Source organism: Drosophila simulans, chromosome 2L, assembly GCF_016746395.2.
Source record: "Drosophila simulans strain w501 chromosome 2L, Prin_Dsim_3.1, whole genome shotgun sequence".
Classification (NCBI taxonomy): domain Eukaryota; kingdom Metazoa; phylum Arthropoda; class Insecta; order Diptera; family Drosophilidae; genus Drosophila; species Drosophila simulans.
In genome coordinates, this window is record NC_052520.2 from 3,466,098 (window position 1) to 3,486,274 (window position 20,177).

The 20,177-nt window shown below is 43.5% G+C and overlaps 3 protein-coding genes across 4 annotated transcripts; 2 read left to right on the forward strand and 1 right to left on the reverse strand.

The window, feature by feature from the left end:
- The first annotated feature begins 116 nt into the window (after positions 1-116).
- LOC6730872 (N-acetylgalactosaminyltransferase 4) lies at positions 117-2,919 on the forward strand. 2 transcript variants are annotated; one of them, XM_039298661.2, is made up of 5 exons: positions 117-166; positions 342-911; positions 968-1,310; positions 1,376-1,804; positions 1,872-2,919. In XM_039298661.2, exons 2-5 carry the CDS (start codon positions 367-369, stop codon positions 2,532-2,534), a joined length of 1,980 nt encoding a protein of 659 aa, XP_039154595.1. In that variant the 5' UTR covers positions 117-166; positions 342-366; the 3' UTR covers positions 2,535-2,919. The 2 variants fall into 2 exon arrangements, with proteins under 2 accessions (XP_039154595.1, XP_002078036.1); XM_002078000.4 differs by lacking the exon at positions 117-166 and having other exon boundaries at positions 168-911.
- Positions 2,920-5,919: 3,000 nt separating this feature from the next.
- On the forward strand, positions 5,920-7,113 carry LOC6730873 (eukaryotic translation initiation factor 4E-binding protein). The gene is made up of 2 exons (XM_002078001.4): positions 5,920-6,273; positions 6,681-7,113. Exons 1-2 carry the CDS (start codon positions 6,129-6,131, stop codon positions 6,887-6,889), a joined length of 354 nt encoding a protein of 117 aa, XP_002078037.1. The 5' UTR covers positions 5,920-6,128; the 3' UTR covers positions 6,890-7,113.
- Positions 7,114-8,267: 1,154 nt separating this feature from the next.
- Positions 8,268-18,599, reverse strand: LOC6730874 (protein transport protein sec31). The gene is made up of 2 exons (XM_016179066.3): positions 18,348-18,599; positions 8,268-9,435 (listed from the first exon to the last, which is right to left on the reverse strand). Exon 2 carries the CDS (start codon positions 9,433-9,435, stop codon positions 8,473-8,475), a length of 963 nt encoding a protein of 320 aa, XP_016023294.1. The 5' UTR covers positions 18,348-18,599; the 3' UTR covers positions 8,268-8,472.
- Positions 18,600-20,177: the final 1,578 nt, after the last annotated feature.

Sequence of the window (20,177 nt, forward strand, 5' to 3'; positions counted from 1 at the left end):
GAATTTTTCATTTTATGAAAGTATACCTTCAGATACAGATGGCGTCCACGCTAGTTCCGATAGTGCCCGTGCAGATGGCGCCACCATGACGCGCGCTCCGCTAATTTGAATTCGCATGCAGAGAAATTTCGTTTATTATTGTTCTTTTCGCCCGACTCTTTCTCAGGTGAGTGCGGGATCTGGGCCTGACCTTACACGTCACCGGGCAGCCGTCTCGTCTGCCACTGATTGATAGTGGAGAAGCGTGTTATTTTGGCCAACTGAAAATGTGAAAACTTCTCCGCCGCCTTATCACTGAGTCGCGGTTTCCCAATTACACTAATGGCTGTGATTTTTGCCAGGTGGCTGCTCCTCTGCTGCATCGGCATGCTAGCAGTCAGTATTTTGGACTTCCGCCGCCAAGACGTCCACATGGCCATGAAAAAGAGATATGTAAAGCGCCTGGTGCGCAAGGTGGTCCTCCTCTTGGTGGTCATCGTCACTGTGTCCTTGGTCACCACTTTGGTGGTCGAACGGCGGATGAAAAAGGCGGCGGAGCTGACGGAACAACTCGATCCGAATGGAGATCCCATAACGCCCGTTTTCAGGGCTGCCAATATACATCCAACTCGGAAGGCGCCACGACCACCATTTCAGGATCGCAACTCCGTGGTTGATATCCCGAGAAGTGACAAACTACAGGGATTCCGACTGCCGGAACCGAAAGGAGAGCGCAAGGATTGGCACGACTATGCGGCCATGGAGGCGGATAAAAAGCGATCTGGTTTTGGTGAGCACGGAGTAGCCGCGAAGATCGAAAATCCCGATGAGAAGCAGTTGGAAAAGGAGCACTACGAGATGAACGGCTTTAATGGCCTCATATCGGATCGAATCTCCGTGAATCGATCTGTGCCAGACGTCAGACTCGAGGCGTAAGTAGATTCCTCATAGCGTGTTATCAATAGTTAGAATGCTCTTATCTTTACAGTTGCAAGACCCGGAAGTATCTGGCCAAGTTGCCCAATATCAGCGTGATTTTCATCTTCTTCAACGAGCACTTTAACACCCTGTTGAGATCGATATACAGTGTGATAAATCGCACTCCACCGGAATTACTTAAGCAAATTGTGCTCGTGGACGATGGCAGCGAGTGGGATGTTCTGAAGCAGCCCTTGGACGACTACGTGCAGCAGCACTTTCCACATCTGGTGACTATAGTGCGCAATCCGGAGAGACAAGGTCTGATTGGAGCCAGAATAGCTGGAGCCAAGGTGGCAGTGGGACAAGTGATGGTCTTCTTCGATTCCCACATTGAAGTCAACTACAATTGGGTAAGATTTTCTAGTTAGCATTATGTGTGGATACAGAAGAATACTCTATGCTGCTTTATTTACAGTTGCCTCCCCTGATCGAACCGATTGCCATTAATCCCAAGATCTCCACCTGCCCCATTGTGGATACTATTTCGCATGAAGATTTCTCTTACTTCAGCGGAAACAAGGACGGAGCACGTGGTGGATTCGACTGGAAGATGCTGTACAAACAGCTTCCGGTTCTGCCCGAGGATGCGCTGGACAAGTCCATGCCGTACCGGAGTCCCGTGATGATGGGCGGCCTGTTTGCCATCAACACGGACTTCTTCTGGGATCTGGGCGGCTACGATGACCAGTTGGACATCTGGGGCGGTGAGCAGTACGAGCTGAGCTTCAAGATCTGGATGTGCGGCGGCATGCTGCTGGATGTTCCCTGCTCGAGGGTGGCACACATATTCCGGGGGCCCATGAAGCCAAGGGGCAATCCAAGGGGACACAACTTTGTGGCCAAGGTGGGTGCTTCACTCTAACCAGTCCTATTATTCTAATTCATTCTATTTGGTTTTAAATCTCATTTAGAACCACAAACGCGTGGCAGAGGTTTGGATGGATGAATACAAGCAATATGTGTACAAACGCGATCCGAAGACCTATGATAACCTGGATGCCGGGGATCTGACCCGCCAGCGTGGAGTTCGAGAGCGACTCAAGTGCAAGAGTTTCCACTGGTTCATGACGGAGGTGGCGCCCGATTTCCTCGTCAAATTTCCGCCAGTGGAACCACCAAGCTACGCCGCCGGCATCATTCAGAACGTGGCCAACCCGGTGTATTGCCTGGACAACATGGGCAAGTCCACCGAGGAGGCGGTGGGTATGTTCAGCTGTGCGGACAACAGGACCCATCCGCAACCCAATCAGTTTTGGGAGCTCTCCATATTCCGAGACCTCCGGATGAAGGGCTTCGACTCAGTGTGCCTGGATGTGCACGAGGGACCGCCGAATGCCACCGTCTGGATGTGGAGCTGCCACAGTCAGGGTGGCAATCAGTTCTGGTACTACGATCGCCAAACCCAAAGGTTGGTGCACGGGGAGAACAACAAGCGCTGCCTGGAGGGATTTGTGGAGAACGGCATAGCCATGGTGGTGGCCAATTCCTGCGAGGATGGCAACGATCGCCAGCGCTGGGAGTTCGGATTCGTGAACCACACCATGCTGGACACCTTCTACGAGGGATTAAAGTAGACTTTCATCCACGAGCCACTACCAATTCGAGTAACCACAGGCCAGATGTCGATCGGTTCAGGTCGGGGACCTCGATCGTCACGGGTTTAGTTCATTGATCGTTGTGAAGGTTTCTGAAAAAAAAGTTCGCTAAGTAAATTCCATTTTTCCATTAATTCTTGCCCCATGCATTATTGATATATGGCAGCGGAAAGTGAAAGATCTGGACAGGCAGATCGCAATCGGAGCGAGGATTCTGTTCGATCGCGAGCCACAAACTCTGATCTTTATTAGCTGTACGTACACTATCTTTAGGTATTAATGTTTCGAAGAGATCCTCGACTACTTTTAACTATGTGAAATTAAACAATAATAAAAGTTACAAGGCTATTGTAGAATCAATAAATACCTTAAATATTTCTTTAATATAATATAGTTGTAAGTAGTGAGAGCATCTGCAGTACTTCTACACTTCCGATTTGAATTTTCGACTGTCGCAAAACCTTATCAGCAGGGCTGTTGACCTTTCTACAAAAGGAGAAAGAGGAGTCGGGAAGCGGTAGCAGACACCAGATAGACTAGAGAAGTTCCCACCCCTCCGAGGTCTGAGGTGCGAGATCCCCCGAAAAAACCAGACATATTGTTAAGCTGATGTAATTTAAGACGCAGTTGCGCGATTGTCTCAGGAGCGGACGAAGATCGAAGATCCCTGGATGGTTGTGCATGTGGATGAATGGATGGCTGTCAGCAGGCAATGACTTAGCGTCAAGCTGTCTCGATCTGGGCTGGCTTTATCCTTATCTATGCAGTTCATTATCTTCCGCACAAAAGCACATGCTAATTTATAGACAACGTGATGTTGTTTTGCTCATTTCCTCCGCATATTTTATTTTCTCGTCGCTTTTCATATTTTGTGCATAAACAAAGTCAAATGATTTGATTTTTTTTGGCCAACGCGACGACGACGCCGCTTCTCAATCGGATTCACCGAATGTGGGTCATCGACGTCAGCGGAGATGAGGTCTTATTTGCTTCTGAAGATTCCCCTTGCTAAGGCAAATTACTTGCTGTTGGGGGTTTGGTAATAGATAACAAAAATGCTCAAGTAATACTTGTTTACCTTATTCAATAGTGTATATCTGCGAGTTTTCTTGGGAACTTACTGACCACTGACTAAAATGTGATTTCCATCTTAAGTGAGATGGCTGGATAGTAAGCTATATGACATTCACTCATACTCTATAAATAATTTGAATTGGTAAACCACCTTTTTATAATCCCAAATACCTTTATATTACATTGCTATAATAAAGCACATTCATTGATTTAATTACCACGTTAAGTTTATAGAGCATCCAAATATCACTGAACTTGTTTTGTTTACGTTTCTCATGGTTTTTGCTCTAGCCGAAAAATAAAAACAAGTCGATTTCGTCTAGCCCATTCACAACCATCTCAGACTCGTTTGGGAATAGAACCCACTGATGGTAATGACCCACCGTGTCCGTCCGTATGTTTCACGCAATCCGATGGTGCAATTTCATCAGCCTCCCCGAAAAAGATTTCATCCGAATTTTACTATATATGTTTGTATGTATGTATGTTACCTGTCCCCCGGCGGATGGGAAAAACACCCCTCGGCGCTTAGAGAACCGGCTAGGAATATCTCAAGACGCATTTTCACTTGGCTGCAACGCAGTAGGAAAACTGCCTGCCGTCTCTTTCCTCGTGGCTATAGGCCTCTCTCTCTCTCTCTGCGCAGGTACATTGTACATCTGATGAAACCGAAAGCGAAATCCTAACTGGTTTCTTCGAGGGTTGATAAGCCCTAATGGAGGCGGAAAATGCGGAGAAGAGCCGCTCTCTCACCCAAAAAATAAAATATATAAACATATCAGCCGGCACGTAGGGCGGTTTCTATGCTGTGGACTACGTGCGAGATGACACGGCATAATTGTCCGTGTTTTTCGTGTTCTGGCTCCCTTGTTTACCGTTTACTACTTTGGGGGTCAGTTGGCACCCAGCTAACTCCCACCCCCATCTGGTGTAATTGATGGATGTGGGTCATGCATTCCCCAATTCAAATGTGCTTCCCCGTCACATGGAAATCTTCTTTCAAGGTCTGTCAAGCTTCCCCATTTAGCCATCATAAATATTAGCACGCTTAAGTGTCGACCTTGTGCAGATTTCTAGGTGGGCGCCATCCCCTGTCCCACATCACGATCGCCGTAGATCAACACACGTGGCCACCTTTTGTCAACCCCATATCCCTCGGAATGGCCCGTGGCCAATATCCGAATTACGTCGAATCGTGGGCGCCAACGTAGGCAAAAGTTCCTTTAGCACTATTTACATGCGTCCAACGATTAAAGATCGTCAACATCGCCCCCGCATAGCGAAAACCGCTCGTGCCGCTGCTTGGATCCACCCTATACTTGCTGCGATCAGTGGGGCATATTAGTTTGATTGCAAACAAGATGTTACACCTCAAAGAACTTGGGAACTAATAAGGGTTTGAGCCCCAAAATTGGTATGTGGGTTTCTTTAGATATCTGCGCTTATATTAAATGGTTACGAACTCGATGTTCGATGCACTCTTTATATGTAGTCACGCTAAAAGTAAGTAAGTTATGCAAGACGTGTATCTTCCCGTGATAAACATTTCATAACGACTCGTGCCAGATAATAATGAACACTTTCCGCCTGAAAAAAAGTGAAATACTGGGTATCTTTTAGCCCACAAAAACCCGCATTGAATATCGTTCCTCAAATTGCTATGCTACCCGAGTTCGCACATGCATAGGAGGCACTCATAGCCTACGTCACGACTGCCGGCGACGTGTCTTTATGCTAATTAATGGTATTTCGCGAAAACGAGTGCAAAATAATGGCCCCATGGAGAGAGTGCGGCAGCACTTCCCGAAATTCTGCGGAACTCCTCTTGACTCCCAGACAGCCCATAGATAAGATCCCAGTTGCACCTGAGTCATCATCATTTCCCTAGCAAGATCGATAATAGACTTGGTTTTTAGAAAAGAATGCGATTGCCGTTTAGTGCTGCTGGCTAACTTGTTTACCAATAATATTGCCGTGCATTAAACAATAACAAATGGCCAAAGATAAACAAGAGCTCAAGGCGAGAAGCCCCTCAAGACAGCCCCCCTCCACTTCCCTTATCATCTAGAACCTCCGAGGTGTGCAGGCTGCAACAAAAATAAGAACAATAGCGGAATATATTAGAATATACGGCAATAACAACAACAACCACCCGGTTTGTCATAAACTACGCAGAAAATACACCAGATAAAAACAAAAAACATCAGCCGACCAAGCAGAATAATCAGGCGAGAGAGCAGGCGAGAGAGCGAGAAGAGAGCAAGAGAGAGAGTAAGAACCGGGGGGTATAAATAGAGCCGCACTTCGTAATACCGCCAGCAATCGCCTAGCGAACAGCCAACGGTGAACACATAGCAGCCACACGAGCTCCATAGCTGATACAAGCACTGAAATACAAACAACGCAGTTTGTGTAAACAATCAAATTGTCGCAGCCATATCGAGTGTGCTTACACGTCCAGCGGAAAGTTTTCGAAACCAATCCAATCAATCAGCTAAGATGTCCGCTTCACCCACCGCCCGTCAAGCCATCACCCAGGCCCTGCCCATGATCACCAGGAAGGTAGTCATCTCGGATCCGATCCAGATGCCCGAGGTCTACTCCTCGACGCCCGGCGGAACCCTCTACTCCACCACTCCTGGCGGTAAGTTTCGACAAGTGGAGTATTATTAAGTTCCTTCCGGAGAGTGGAGTGATTTTCTTATCATCAGATATGATATCAAGATGAAATGAATCAACATATTTCGAAAACGTAAACAAGTACACGGGTTTCCCTCCTTTCCCAAACAAAAACACAAGCTTTTGTTTGAGTTGTGATACGTTATTTTTGTAAAACTCACTCACCATTTTTTGGCTGATAAAACTGGGCCATCTCGCCGAGTCAGTCCGTTGGAAGATAATCCCGAGCACATGTTCCAGAGTTCGTGACTCAGAGTAGCGCGGCGAAGAAGCGTTTACTCAGCTGGCTTATCAGTGGGGAACTTTGAATACCTTTCTGATGCAACGCAGACACCTTGACTAATCAAAATTTCCGCTTTCCTATAATTCCAGGCACCAAACTGATCTACGAGCGGGCCTTCATGAAGAATCTCCGTGGCTCCCCATTGAGCCAAACGCCGCCGTCCAACGTGCCCAGTTGCTTGCTGAGGGGCACTCCGCGTACTCCCTTCCGCAAGTGCGTGCCCGTTCCCACGGAACTGGTCAAGCAGACCAAGTCGCTGAAGATCGAGGACCAGGAACAGTTCCAACTGGATCTGTAGGGGGTGTGGCGTGGACACCGCCATGCAGCAACTGCCAAAACCAACTAGTTCTTAGATGCACCCACTAAACCCGATCTTATAAGCTTAGTGTACCCATTAACTAGATGCTAAGTCCTTAGTTCTTCCACCTTGTTTGTTCTCTCGGTCATATTGACCCCGTACCTTGTAAAGTCGTAGATCTTAAGTAAAATGCAATAAAAAAACACAAGTTATTTAAAAGAAAACCACACCTTCAATTGGCTTCGGTAGCTGTCAATTTACAATTATAAATTTTAATTTGTGTTTGAGAGATTCACTGCCAAATTACTTTCTTTATCGGCAATTCAACCTTGGCAGGCCACGCGTTTTGTGATAGAACACTTTCCACTTCACCTTGAGTCAGTTTCGGTTTAGTAGTATTTTTGGCAGTTTGTTGAACTGTTTGAACTGTTTACGAAGAAATGCGGCGAAAGGGGGCTTTTTGGGGGGCGGTACACATGCTAGAGACAGCTGGAAATACCGGCCGGCTTTTTAGTTAGCCAGTCAGTGGCCCCAGCAGCGCGTGTCCCACTTATCGGAGAGATATATGTATCTATATGTATAATACAAACAAGAGCTTGTCTGTATCCAAAAACCGGCAAACAAGCCCCACAAAAAAATAGATCTTTAAGAAACTGCGCAGTTCGGAAACGACCTCGCCTTTGGCCCCCGCCCCGCCCTTTGCCCACTTTCCTTATATACACAATAGTAGTGTGCTGAGCACATGTTCAGATAGACCGATCCCTAGTGGTCCAACAACTACATCCACTCGACTAATCCCGGCACGTTCCAGACCCATTTGAATATTGCGCATGAATAATTACCTAATCGCAAAAAGTGTTTGCTCGGCAAAGATCTAGCATCGCAGTGCAAAAATTCGAGCGCACGAGATAGTGCAAATAGTGGATCCCAGATGTATGCAGGGTTATAAATATAAGGCATACCAATTTAATTCAATCAGTAAACAACGCCAGACAGTCAAAACAAATTGTTCAAACTAATTAGCTGTGAGTTTGAGTTGAAGAAACAATGGCTTTGGCTATTAAAACCTCAATGAATTACAAATATAACCGTAAGTAGTTGAGCTAATAATAAATATCTATATAAATATCTAATAGTTAATAGAATAATTAAATATTAGCATGGGTTTTAAACTTCGCGCTACCGTTCTTAGTTATAATCATTACTCATACTCTTATTAGTCTTTTCAAATTGTAGTCTACTTTTCAGCGTTAGCGAACAAAGTTGCTAGTTCCTCAAATATCCGACTTTTATGGCTTTTCATTATGGCGCCACTGTGCAAAATATTACGCTAAGAAACTTAAAGAAAACTGCGAATTCTTTCCAATTAAAATTCGTATTATTTAACCATATTTATATTTATTTGATCAAGTTTCGATGTTTCGCATAGGACAAATGTACAAGAATCTCAAATAGTTTAATAGCAAGCTTACGGTCTACACAAAAAGTTGTTTAAACTTGTTTAATTACATATTTACAATAAAATATACATATTTTCATAGATGTAGGTGCGGATGTGTGCGCGGATAAGGAAGGTAGCCTCTCTACTTGAACCTCAGCAGGTTGTCCACTCCGCCCAGAGGACCATGACCGAAGTGCAGGGCATCCGACGTGGACTCGGATCGAGTGCGTGCCTCCAGAACGGAGGCCACCCGCTGCTGGCCACTGATGTAGCCCAGGGATCCGGAACCGAGGTACACATTACCATTGGGCAATCGCACAAAGCCCAGGCCGCCCGAGCCCAAGGCAATGGCATCTCCTCCCGATGCTCCACCCTGGGATCGGGGCTGGATGGCAAGCTGCTGCTGCTCCAGCAGCAGGGAATTGGCCCGGGAGTCCAGCTGAATTCCATTGGCAGATGGAGCACCCACATGTGCTCCATAGCGATCGAAGAAACTCGTTCCGGACAGGAATGGAGCCGGGGTCTCGTCTATGTCGTTGTCGATAATCTCGATGACGGCATATTGCTTCAGCTGCCTGCCGTTGGCCACGTAGGATTCTCCGGGCGAGATCAACGCCTGCTTGCCGAAGGGAATGCGCAGATTTCCTCCCGCTGTCAATGGAGCTGGTCCCGTGGGCGGCACCACGATGGGCGTGGCAAGAGAAGTCCTTGCCGGTGGTGGCGGTCCGTAGATGGGCTTGAAAGTGGGCGTTCCGTGGAAACTTATAGATGAGATGGGTGCAGCAGCTGGCGGTGGAATATATGTGGAGACCACCGGCTTCGGTGGCAGATAATGACTAACGATGCTGGCAGCCGGAGCTGAGGGACGACTCCTGGGAATCGGAACTCTGGCCGTGGGCAGTGGAGGAAGGGCCGGAATCGGAGGCAATGGATGAATGGTGGGCAGCGCACTGAACTGGTGACCCGTATACACTGCTCCTGCGCCCGAAGGCGCCGAGGGAGCCGTGGGTCTCGTCGGTCTGTTGTAATGGTAGCCGACATCCGCCTTGGCCAAGACCAAGGATAGAATCAGCAGACCCAAAGTACTCAGTCGGTGGTAAGGCATCTGTAATTGGGAAACAAGAGGGGATTTCTTAAGGATGGTGATCAAATGAGTAATTAAAAGGGGAGACATAAAGTTGGTCGAGGTATTAAATCTTGGCACACATGTAATTGCTTATGTGACATCACATAACTGCTCAATCAATTAGATAAATGTTTAATGAGCAGCAGTAAACATAATTGAACCGAAATCACTCAACTCCAGCGGTTGCCGTTGTCTACAAAGCAGATACCCTGTACATTGTAGGGGTATATTTATACTATCAAGCTTATGTTCAAAGGAGGAATTGTAGTTATGTACACATTTATGTTTGAGTAGTAATATTCCTTTGTTAACTGTAACCACTTTTGTCTATATATAATCTTTTATGTATTTATTGTTTTATTAATGAGTAAACTCTATTCGCGCTGCTTTCAATCTCTTTAACTTCACTTTTTGATAAAATTGATTTAATTTTGCGGTGTGCCGAGCTAAAACTAACTGGTTGTGGCCGGCCGGTAGATCGGTGGATCGGTGAATCGCTAAGTTGCTGGATCGAGGTAACCGCTACTGTAATTGGCGTGATATTTCATGCGGAGATCATTGCCCAAGGCGGCGATCGTAATGGAAGGCGGTGGTCAGGGGAGAGCCACAAGCTAATTAGCAAATCGGATCGCAAACATCTCGTAGTCACCGGGGGTCTTGCCTCCATTCACTCCCCTCAGATCCCCCTTTCGCAAATCGCCAGCCAATTAAATCAAATGGCTGCACTTAATTGGATATTTATATTCATTCGTCCTATTAACACTTCCCACACAAATAGCCCTCCTTGGTGCCGCATTATCAATCTTCTTGGGCGCACTAAACAAAGGCAAACGGCAAGGCGGGCGGATTAATGATATTTATCAACTGGCAGTCGCCACTACTGAACGGAATACACTGAACAAAGAAATTGCATAGTTGTGTCATAGATATGTAGAAATTATCAAGAATGTTGCTGGATTTATATCAGCATTTCTATTCTTGAATTTAATGTTATATTTTCAGAACAATATAAACATTGAAAGATTAATCTATTTCTCTTTGTGTAGATGCAAAAACAAACAGCCACTGCAACTGGCAGCAGGTTCAAATTCAGTGGCCATGACTAGAAGGCGACAGGGGGCGGAAAGGGGGCGTGGGAAGTGTGCAGCGCAGTGGCGTGTGGTCATTGTTGTTGCCCCTACTGCTACTCCACTTTTTTTTGTTGCTGCGTGGGCGTTTCTTGGTGTCAGTGGCGGGTTCAGATCATGCATCGAGTGGCAGTTGTTTGCCAGCTCACTTGCTGTTGTTTACATAAAAGGCGTTTAATTAAGTCATTAACAAGGGGAGATAATAATGCATGTAGCTATGTACCCCACTAAATTGATTGCAACGGAGTTTTTATTGTGCACTTTGCTGCAGTTTATAGATTATTATCCTAAAATTTATTGAACATTCGATGCTGTTAAGTCATGTTTAACCACGCTGTTCTAAAATTTTTCCCTTTATGGCAATGAACAAGTTTGTTGCTTAAGTCTTTCGTTTCCTACCTTTATGATGAAAAAATCTTCTGGCACGCACAAAAATCCCCCCATCCTGTAATCCCATAGACCAACTCTAATAGATTTGTAATAAATTATGCGCTCTATATGCACTGTAATAAATCAATAAATTGTAGAAATACGCAACTTTTTGCCGGCCATCGATTTATGCCGTTTTTTCTATATTTTTTTGCGTGCGCTCCATTTTTTGTTTGCATACTACGAAAACGCATTTTTTTTCTAAGCTGCCAGCGTGTGCCAAGCAGACGGAAGGGGTTTTCTTTTTTTTGTATCGAAAACTGGAAAAGCACACGTCATCGAAAAGCAGTGAAGGGGGATCCGCGGCAGTTGGAGGTGACAGCTGAGACAGGAGATGGCATGATATGAAATCTACAGCACATATGAAACCTAAGTGTAAATAAGAAAATGTGATAATAAAATGAAACTATTCGGTTATAAGTCAGAACCTCCCCCATCACAACGCCCCTGTACTGGAAAGGCACTTGGCCAGCAGGCAAAACGTCAACTTGCGTGTTGCTGGCCACTTCGGGCTCAATGAATGAATTGCATTGATTGAACGACTCACGCACCTCGCTTTGGGCCGGGCTTTTTCGGCTCCGTTCCAAACGCACATTGATCTATAAATTGTGTGTGGATTTTCCGACAGCAGGAAAAAAGGGGCGGCAGTGGGCGGTGGAAAGCGGGCGGGAAAAGTGTGTCAATGCGGTTTGGACTCGCTTTGATTTGTTGATAAGTTGTGCGTGGCACATTTCGGATGATATTGCATCACAGATATTGTAGCGGATTTGGTTCATTTTACAACGCCAACGGAAATTAGATTTTCGGCCAATCGGTTAATTAAAATCCTTTGGCCGCGCCAAGAAACTGCGTTTTTCCCACTCACTTTTGGCCAAGAGCCAAAGGCTAAGAAGTTGCGGCCATAAAACGTAATCAATGCGTTGCATATTAAGTTACTGCGATCCAGTAGTCAGGATGTCACGTTATGGCCTCCTCCTCTCCAAGAGTTGTGCAATGCCCCAATCATTTTATACGTTTTTTGGGTTTTTCGGATTAGCCGAGGGGCGTTTTGTTTGGCTTTTCGCATTGCGTCTAAACTGGTTTGATAAACTGGTATCAATTGGCATCGCTACTTAAAAATCGCGAGATGATGGAGCAGGGCTGGAATGCGAATTGGTTTTGGCCGCGAGGGGGTAGCTAACAAAGTTGCCACCACATTAATCATTGAGCTGTACATCCTTGCACCGGCGACGCCGAAAATGAGCATGACCAGACCGAGTGGACATATCATGACAAATGTTGCGTATGCGCCGCGTTGACCGACTAAGAAACGTGAAAGGAACACTGCTGGAGTTTCTTGACAGAGGAATACTCTTACGATAATATTTTAAACACTTCCAAATTCCAAAGTTAAGCGACTGAGCTAATGATAATAGTTATACTTTAAATTGTTGTGCACATAAAAAATATCTTTCAGTTATATTACCTAAAAATATAGTTAGGCAATAAAATGTCTGTCGTAGAAATTGCATTGCATTAGTTGAGCTATCTTTATATATTCCCATAAAAAATCCATTAACTATCCTATGAGCATCAAACCCCTTCTCGACTTCGCCTTGCTCCAATCGTTTAAGGGTACTCAGAAAAAAAGTTATCAAATCGAACGACAAGTTTTTAATTACCAGCACAGCAAAGCACAGCACTTTCAAATGCGTAAACTAGTTGTCTGCCAGACAGTCAGACCATTGCAGATTTCAATTAAAACTTTGAAAACCCCAGATCCAGATATCGCAGCCAGCACACATAGTTTCTCGAAAACTCGAACACAGAGTCCAAGACCGAGATCCAAAGACATGGCCCGATTAGGGTGTGTCGCTGAGTATCTCCCTCTGATGAGGCGGCTTTTAGTGGCTTGGACATTCGGGCCTTAGGGGAGATCACAGATCGAGGATCTGGGCAACTCCGGGGGACTCCAGGGGACGGAGGACTGACAAAATTTGCGTAAGTTGCCGGCGCGTAACTCGAGCACTGCCTTTCCAAATGGCTTCCAATCTGGCCACGCAATCTTGACCAGGTCCGAGCTGCAAGTTCGGGCCTCCTTGTTGGTCAGTGCACAGGAAAAAATTTAAGACTTCTTACTAATACTTTCAAAGGGACACGTTAACTTTCAATCTGAGCGGGCATATTGTTATTAATACAATTATTTGATAAGACATAGAAAAGTAAGAGTGTCAATATAAAGTGAATCCTATTAAGAGGGATAAATTGTGTTCTGTGTACCCCACACAGCACCAGGAAAATTGATTGACTTGAGGCGTTTTTCGACGCATTTTCCTCTTGCGCTTTTCAGCTTTTTTCACGCCAAACGTGGAACGCACTTAAAACGCCGCTAATTGATGTCGTTCGCAGGCAGCAGGTTGCTTGTTGCAAGTTGCTGGTTGTCGCGGCCAGTTGCAACATCTATCTCGGAATCAAATGATCCTATCTGTGTGGGTCTGTCGCGTTCTGACCAACGCTAATTTACTTAATCACTCATGGTGGCGGCTTAAATTCTTTTCGGCAATTAAAGCGGGTGTTCAAGCGAGACTAATTGCATCAAATAGTTTTCGCAGCTAACTAAATAATGTTCTTAGATTAAAAAAATGGCGAAAGGTCTTAAAATACACTGTATCATTTTTAAGACAGCAGACAAAGACCACTGTTGGCATTGAAAATTTCTTAATTACAATACAGCAAGCCGGATTTGTAACAGTTGGAAAGTTAATCAGTGAAGACATGATTTCGCTGGAAACTGTTGTTAGCTGTAATTAGTTGAAGAATTGGGTCAGCAGTGGTAAAGAAAAATGTCTGCAAGTCACTGAAAAATTCTATATAACAAAAACACATTAAATTGTTTTCTCAAGATTGTTTAAAGACTGCGTGAATTGATACTTTAAAATGATTTTATTGGGTGAAACCACTTCCCCACCTCAAAGCACAGTTCAAGGCAAACTTCTCAAAGTGCTCGCACATTTTTAAGCCTTTATTCTTTGCGAAACCGAAATTCTAATCAAAAGCTACGCCTTAGTGACCAGGCCACGCCCACATGTGCGTTAGCTTACGCCAAATTGAATGCAAAACGCAATTTGTAGTTGAACAAGCTTCGCGAGGAGAGGTAGAAACATTGCCTAATAACTTGCATCAAATGACAGCCGACTTGACCTGGATACAAGAGCGAAAAATAAGCATAAACAAGAAGTAACATGTGTACGATATATAATGCTATATAAATGCCAATAAAAATGTTTCAATAAGCTGGGACAGGTGCCAACAGCTATGCAAATGCAACAGCACACCAAGAGCAACACATCACTGCAAAATTGAAGGCAACAAAAATTAAGATCCCGAGATTTTAGATCCACAGTGAGTTAAAACTATTAAGGGGCGAGTTGACAGCCAAGCCACCCAAAGGCAGATTCAACCCGTTTTCAAATCAAGTTCGTTGCCTCAGTCATTCGTTTTTGCTAGCAGCGGGCTTTGGCATTTTGATATAGCAATTAAAACGGAATTAAACCGAACCCAAAGCAAAGCTCAACCGAAATTCATCACAAATGCCAGCGACATTGGACGAATTATTCGAAAGGTTCTGCTAATTGCGAAGTTCCAGCAAAAGTGTCAACCACCGAGTACCGAAAGGGGCGGTGTGACCTCCAACACATTCTAACGCCCGCTGACATATCACGAACTTTGTTCGGGAAATGCAAATTGAATTTGGGCTCAGGTAGCTCCGCCGATCGATTTGCATAGCACTTATACTCGAAACTCGAATTGAGAAATCGCTAAAAAGAGATTCGGATTCGAACGAAATCGAAAGGGGCATGTGCGTGACTGCCGGACTGACTTGAGTAACTCAACCCAACTTGAACTCGGCCCACAATCAATATTTTTGCCAATTTGAACTTTTGGCTAACCAACAACGCCTCGGGGGAAAATGTGAATAACAGGAGGCAGAGCAACAATGGACCGGATCAAATCGGTTACTTCTTAGAAATATCTTCAATCCTCAATTGGATAGTTGCAAAATACCAGTGGGAGCTTGTACTAAAAACAATATTCGTTTGGGAAAAGAAAGGATTTGTTGCTTAATTCTGAACTATATGTATATCTTTTATGAAAACGCTTTGGAAATGCATTCAATCAACTGCTTAATTACCCAGAGGTCAGTGGGTGGAAACCCTTTCGACAGCTTGAAGATTTTTCCAGTCTTTTAAACCAATCTCCCGCTGGGCTCAATCAATTTTGGATTCAATCCTCAGTGGCTGCCCTTCTTCAGCTGTGGCTTCGATTCCATTTAATTTTTCTGATTGTTAGCCGATATTAAATGCTCGCGAGTTTTGTAAATACTTTCAATTAATTCGTCGGCCTGCCCTTGTTATAGTTTGCTTTTCGATTCGTTTCGACTCGGATTTCGATATTCAATTCGCCTGCAAGGGATTTCACAACAATTGTTTGTTTTCCTACTGCTGCTGTTGTAATTGAACTCTGCACCGAAATGTTTGCTTTGGTTAATTTGTAAATTGAACATTTAGCCCGCGAAGATACAAGAGTTACCTAATCCAACTGGCCCAACTGGGCGCCGCCCACCCTTAATGAACCCAAAGTTGAGAACGCCGCCACTCCACATCCCCGACAGAGGGTAATTAATGTAAGTCTCGAAGGGGGAACTCAATTAGTAATTGTCTGTCTCAGGGCCCGTCTTGTGTTTCTGTCGCTGTTTGTAGCTCCGATTTTGACTCGGAGGCTGGAGTGTCTTGTAAGGTTGTCGGGCGAAATGTCAACGGACTTGTACGCATTTCTGGGTGCAGCTCAGACTTTGGCTTGTGCCTCACCCATGGTTCTCTTCTGGCCTGGCCTGGTCTGTCATGGAATAGCCAGGTCTGGTTTGCTTTTTTATTTATTAAGTTTTCTGCCATAAATTGAGCTCACTTGAATTTCAAATCCATGTTCACCTGCTCCATTTACCCCCGAGGGAAGTGACAGAGTTCTGACTTGATTATGACACATATCTTGTGGGGAAATCGAATTGAATTCAAATAAAAGTCATTTAACTTTGCTTCATTAATTTGGCTTACTTAACGGCTTTGCTAATAGTGTTAATTAAAATGACCCAAAGATGTGCCAGGCAATGGTATATCATAAAAATAATTAATAGCCGTTTTAAGTAAGGCGAAGATTGTATACTCTAGAAGCAACCATTAGATGAGATTTATGGGGTTAAAGGTAGGATTCATTTGCAAATGCATAGAGACAGTCAGCTTAAAGATGATGGTTAAAAATCAAAATGTATACCTATGAAATTTACTGGCTTCCCACTAAGTACTACTTATGAAATTTAATCAAAAGAGGGCCTTAAATCACTCAAGTTGTAAACAAGTTAAAAGCTGTAAAATCTTTTAAGCTGAATTGAGAGTTTCCTAGAAAAATAATCAAAATGTTTCTACTTTTAATACACGTCATCCTCTTATTAAAACGAAGTGTACATCTACACAGAGATAGTGAAATGGAAATTATGCAATTCACTGGCTTAAACTTTGAATCATAAAAAGTCAATAAATTGTTGACAATAAAATATATACTTAAGACGCTACAAAACCGACTTGATCGGTGATAAATATCTGGGGATAGCATCACGCACTTGACCTTGGCTTCGTCAGCTTGAAAGACAAACAACTATCAAGAATTATCTCACTTGGATACTTCCAGGTCTTCTTTCAGCATTTCCATTCGATGTCCAGTTTTAGTTTTTGTGTGTTCGTTGCAATTAAAAGTCGTGGGAATGAAATTTGCATATGCAAATTCGATGATGGAATATAGTGCGAGATTTGCGATTTTTTTATGTGCCTGCTTTGCATTGGTTTCGCCAAGTTTTTTGCCAATGACATTGAGTGGTTAGTGTGTAACAATTTGCAAGGCTTGTCACTCGCTAGTCGGAAGTTTGAAAAGGTGGGGTTTTATGAGTCCGCAGAAAAAGAGAAATGAGAGGGGGATGATGCTGCCATAAATTTGTCGACTTTTGGTCAATCAATCAAAAGACTTAGGCAACGAACTTGCTTTCCGTTTCGGGTCCGAAAGAGCACTTTCCAGCTGTAACCACATTTGTTTCGACAATCTGCATTGCATTGTATTTAAATTTATTCTGTGTCTGATTTTATTGGACCCACCACGTAGCCAGGACAGCTGCATTGCCAATGGCTCTATTTCAATTCAGTTTCCATTTCAATTTCAATTTGATTTTCGGTCTCGGGGCTGACATTTTCCACTTCAATTCGAATGAACTTTATCGATGGATGTCTCCTGCCGGTCGCTGTTCACTCAATTAAAATTAATATGCAAATTAGTCTGTCTGCCACCGTGTGACGTCTGTCCGGCTGATTAAAGCGCAATTCGCTGGCAATTTCAATGGCCAATTCAATTTAAATTGAACCTAATCAAAATAATCCGTAATGACAACACACTTGTAATTGTCAATCAACAATAAAAACTCTATGTTTCTTGTCTGAAAAAATAGTTGATCCCCCTGAAATCCAAAGTCTGTTCTATTATAACTTAGCACAATTTGTATTCATTATAGCTAGCATATTTCCGCAATGCAAGAGCTTAACGAAAACTAGGCAAACTGGTATGGATATTAATAAATTTTAGCCACTGAAAGATTTCTATTTTTCTTGGTATAGATCCTCTTAAAAAGTCTATAATTTGTATGAGTTCCATGTTTATGCAATCTATGACATTTGGCCTATCGAAAGTTTTTTATAAAAATCACAAACATAACCATTAGCAAAAAATTTTCATAAATAAATAGTTCTATTCAAGTTCTTATACTTTAAGCTCCGACGAGAATGAATTTTTAATTCGAAAAATATGCTTTTATCAGGTAAATAATAATCTATTGCAAAACATATTAAAAGGAATGTCGATTTTCGTTTTATTGGTTATTAATGCAATCTGTGACATTTTAACTTCATGAGCTTTCAACAAAAAAATTAAAGACTATAATAGAAGCTTATAATTTATGGACTTTTGTGACTGAATTACTTTAATGCAAGAATAAAACTCATTTTTGATAACGAATTAAAAAAAGAATAATATTTCCTTTTTATTAAATTTGTATGTTGAGAATGTTAAACAATTTAAACCGGATCTTAATTTTGGTTATCAAAAAACATTTTCTTTATTAGTCGATAAAGTGTTCAAGCGTCAAAAACATAACTGAATATTTACAGTATAGCAAAACAAAAAAATGCATCATAAATAATATTTTTTTGCTGCTCGGATGACGATTTCAGAAATTTATGCCAAAAACTGGATCACTCCTACCTTCACTTTCGTTTAGAACTCAATTATTTGATGTATCCAAATAAAGTGTATATTCCGCTAACTGCAAGTATACCTAGGCGTTTATTTTCTTAAACCATCAAAGCACTGGGCAGTATTACACTTGCTCCTTATAAAGGATATAGAATCCTGATCCTTGGATGCACTTCACTTCCGCGCGATTCAAAGTCTCCGATTTGATAGAGGCGTTCGCGACGCTTTCGGTTTGAAGGCGTTTGCTCCACTGAACCACTTTTTATGCAACGCCAAGTAGAAGTAGCCGCCGACTCCGAAAGTCCGGCACTCCGAAAGAAGCCGAGTGCCCGAAGAAACGAAGCAGGCTCTTCGGTTCGGGTTCAAGTCTTCGCTGACGAGGCTACCGAGGAGATGCGATCCCAATCGGCCCCACAAAGACACATCCTAACCCAAGAATCGTATGCAAATGACCTGGAGATTTTCATCTTGGAGCACCTGATGGCTGACCACTCGACTACCGATAATTAAATTTCGCATCGCCATCAATTAGAGACCGAGGCAAAGGCCACTCCCTGGCCGCCTAATCTCGGTTATTATTTATGGGCGTTTGGATAAATCATGATCAAATTGAACTATAAATCGGAGAGCTGAAAATTGCCGCCGGTGGCCAGGCAAAATTGGTTCAACATTTCATATTTCAAATGCTCGATCAAACAAATCGTAAATTGAATTTGGTCTCTGCTGCAGCCGCACAGGCTTATGACTTTATTTGGACAATGGGTTGCTCGCGGATCGATGCGAGGGTTTATCAAGTCATAAACTATATAGAGTGTCAGCCGTGCTCATGTAGAGTTTCATAATCGCGGGACTCTATATAAGTGGAGTGTCTGGGCATGTCCGAGCTGTCGATTCTGCGGGGTTGCGAGTTGCAATGTTGCTAATGTTGCTGGTGTTTCTGGTCTCGCTGGTGTTCCCACCTATAAACCGTCAAACCCGAAAGTGAGTGTGAATTATTGCACTTTGTCTTGACACGACTTTTCGAGCTGCTGCCGCTGCTGCTGCTCTCCTGGCCCTCCTTGAAATGCCCAAAAAATTCCAGAGCCTCAAGTACTATCCAAATCTTTGCGAGGGACCTGGCCAAATGTTATCTAAATGTCTCACACTTCCCTATTACATCAGACTGGCTTTTAGTGCCCATTTCACATGGCTTTTCAGAAATAATATTCGACTGTTCCGTTGCCAAAGATCAAAGTCATTATTGAATGAGCATTGAGGATGGCCATTTGCTTTGAAAGAAGCTGGTTAGTTACTTTTGGGGTATAATGATTTTGTTGGGTATTATGCCAGTCTGTAAGCAGATGTGTTATAAGGAAAGAAAATTATTAAAATATAATTGCACTTAGATGTCATGTCGTACAACGCCAAATTTTATATTGGCTGCACTCAATTATAGCTTGTTTAACATTAAAAAAATTAAATTTTTATTGCATTCCGAAGTAGCAAAAAACAAACCCACTTCGATTAGGGTATAAAACCACCAAAAAACCACAAACGAAAAGAGTTTCTTGCCGCTCCATCGTTCCCGTTGACAACTATTTGTGCATGTGGGATAATAGCTTATTGTGGTAAATAAATTATAGCAACCTGTTGCCGTTGCCATTGCCATTTCTGAACTTGAACTCAACTTTCAAATGAGCAAGTTTCGCGATCGACGTGCTCATTGTGCTATTTAATCTGGCCGGAGCCTTTGACAATCGCTTCTTTTGTGGGGAGTGCTACTCTTCACTTTCAAATCGCGGACGCCGCGATTTCCGGTTCGATTTGCATATGGGCCCGGCCTCTTTGGCCATTTAGCAC

Excerpts from the sequence above, each read along its gene's own strand:
- LOC6730872 (XM_002078000.4), top strand. The coding sequence starts at position 322 with ATGGCTGTGATTTTTGCCAGGTGGCTGCTCCTCTGCTGCATCGGCATG. Across the intron at positions 912-967 it reads CCAGACGTCAGACTCGAGGC|TTGCAAGACCCGGAAGTATC; the intron begins GTAAGTAGATTC and ends TTATCTTTACAG. Across the intron at positions 1,805-1,871 it reads GACACAACTTTGTGGCCAAG|AACCACAAACGCGTGGCAGA; the intron begins GTGGGTGCTTCA and ends AATCTCATTTAG.
- LOC6730873 (XM_002078001.4), top strand. The coding sequence starts at position 6,129 with ATGTCCGCTTCACCCACCGCCCGTCAAGCCATCACCCAGGCCCTGCCC. Across the intron at positions 6,274-6,680 it reads CTACTCCACCACTCCTGGCG|GCACCAAACTGATCTACGAG; the intron begins GTAAGTTTCGAC and ends CTATAATTCCAG.
- LOC6730874 (XM_016179066.3), bottom strand. The coding sequence starts at position 9,435 with ATGCCTTACCACCGACTGAGTACTTTGGGTCTGCTGATTCTATCCTTG.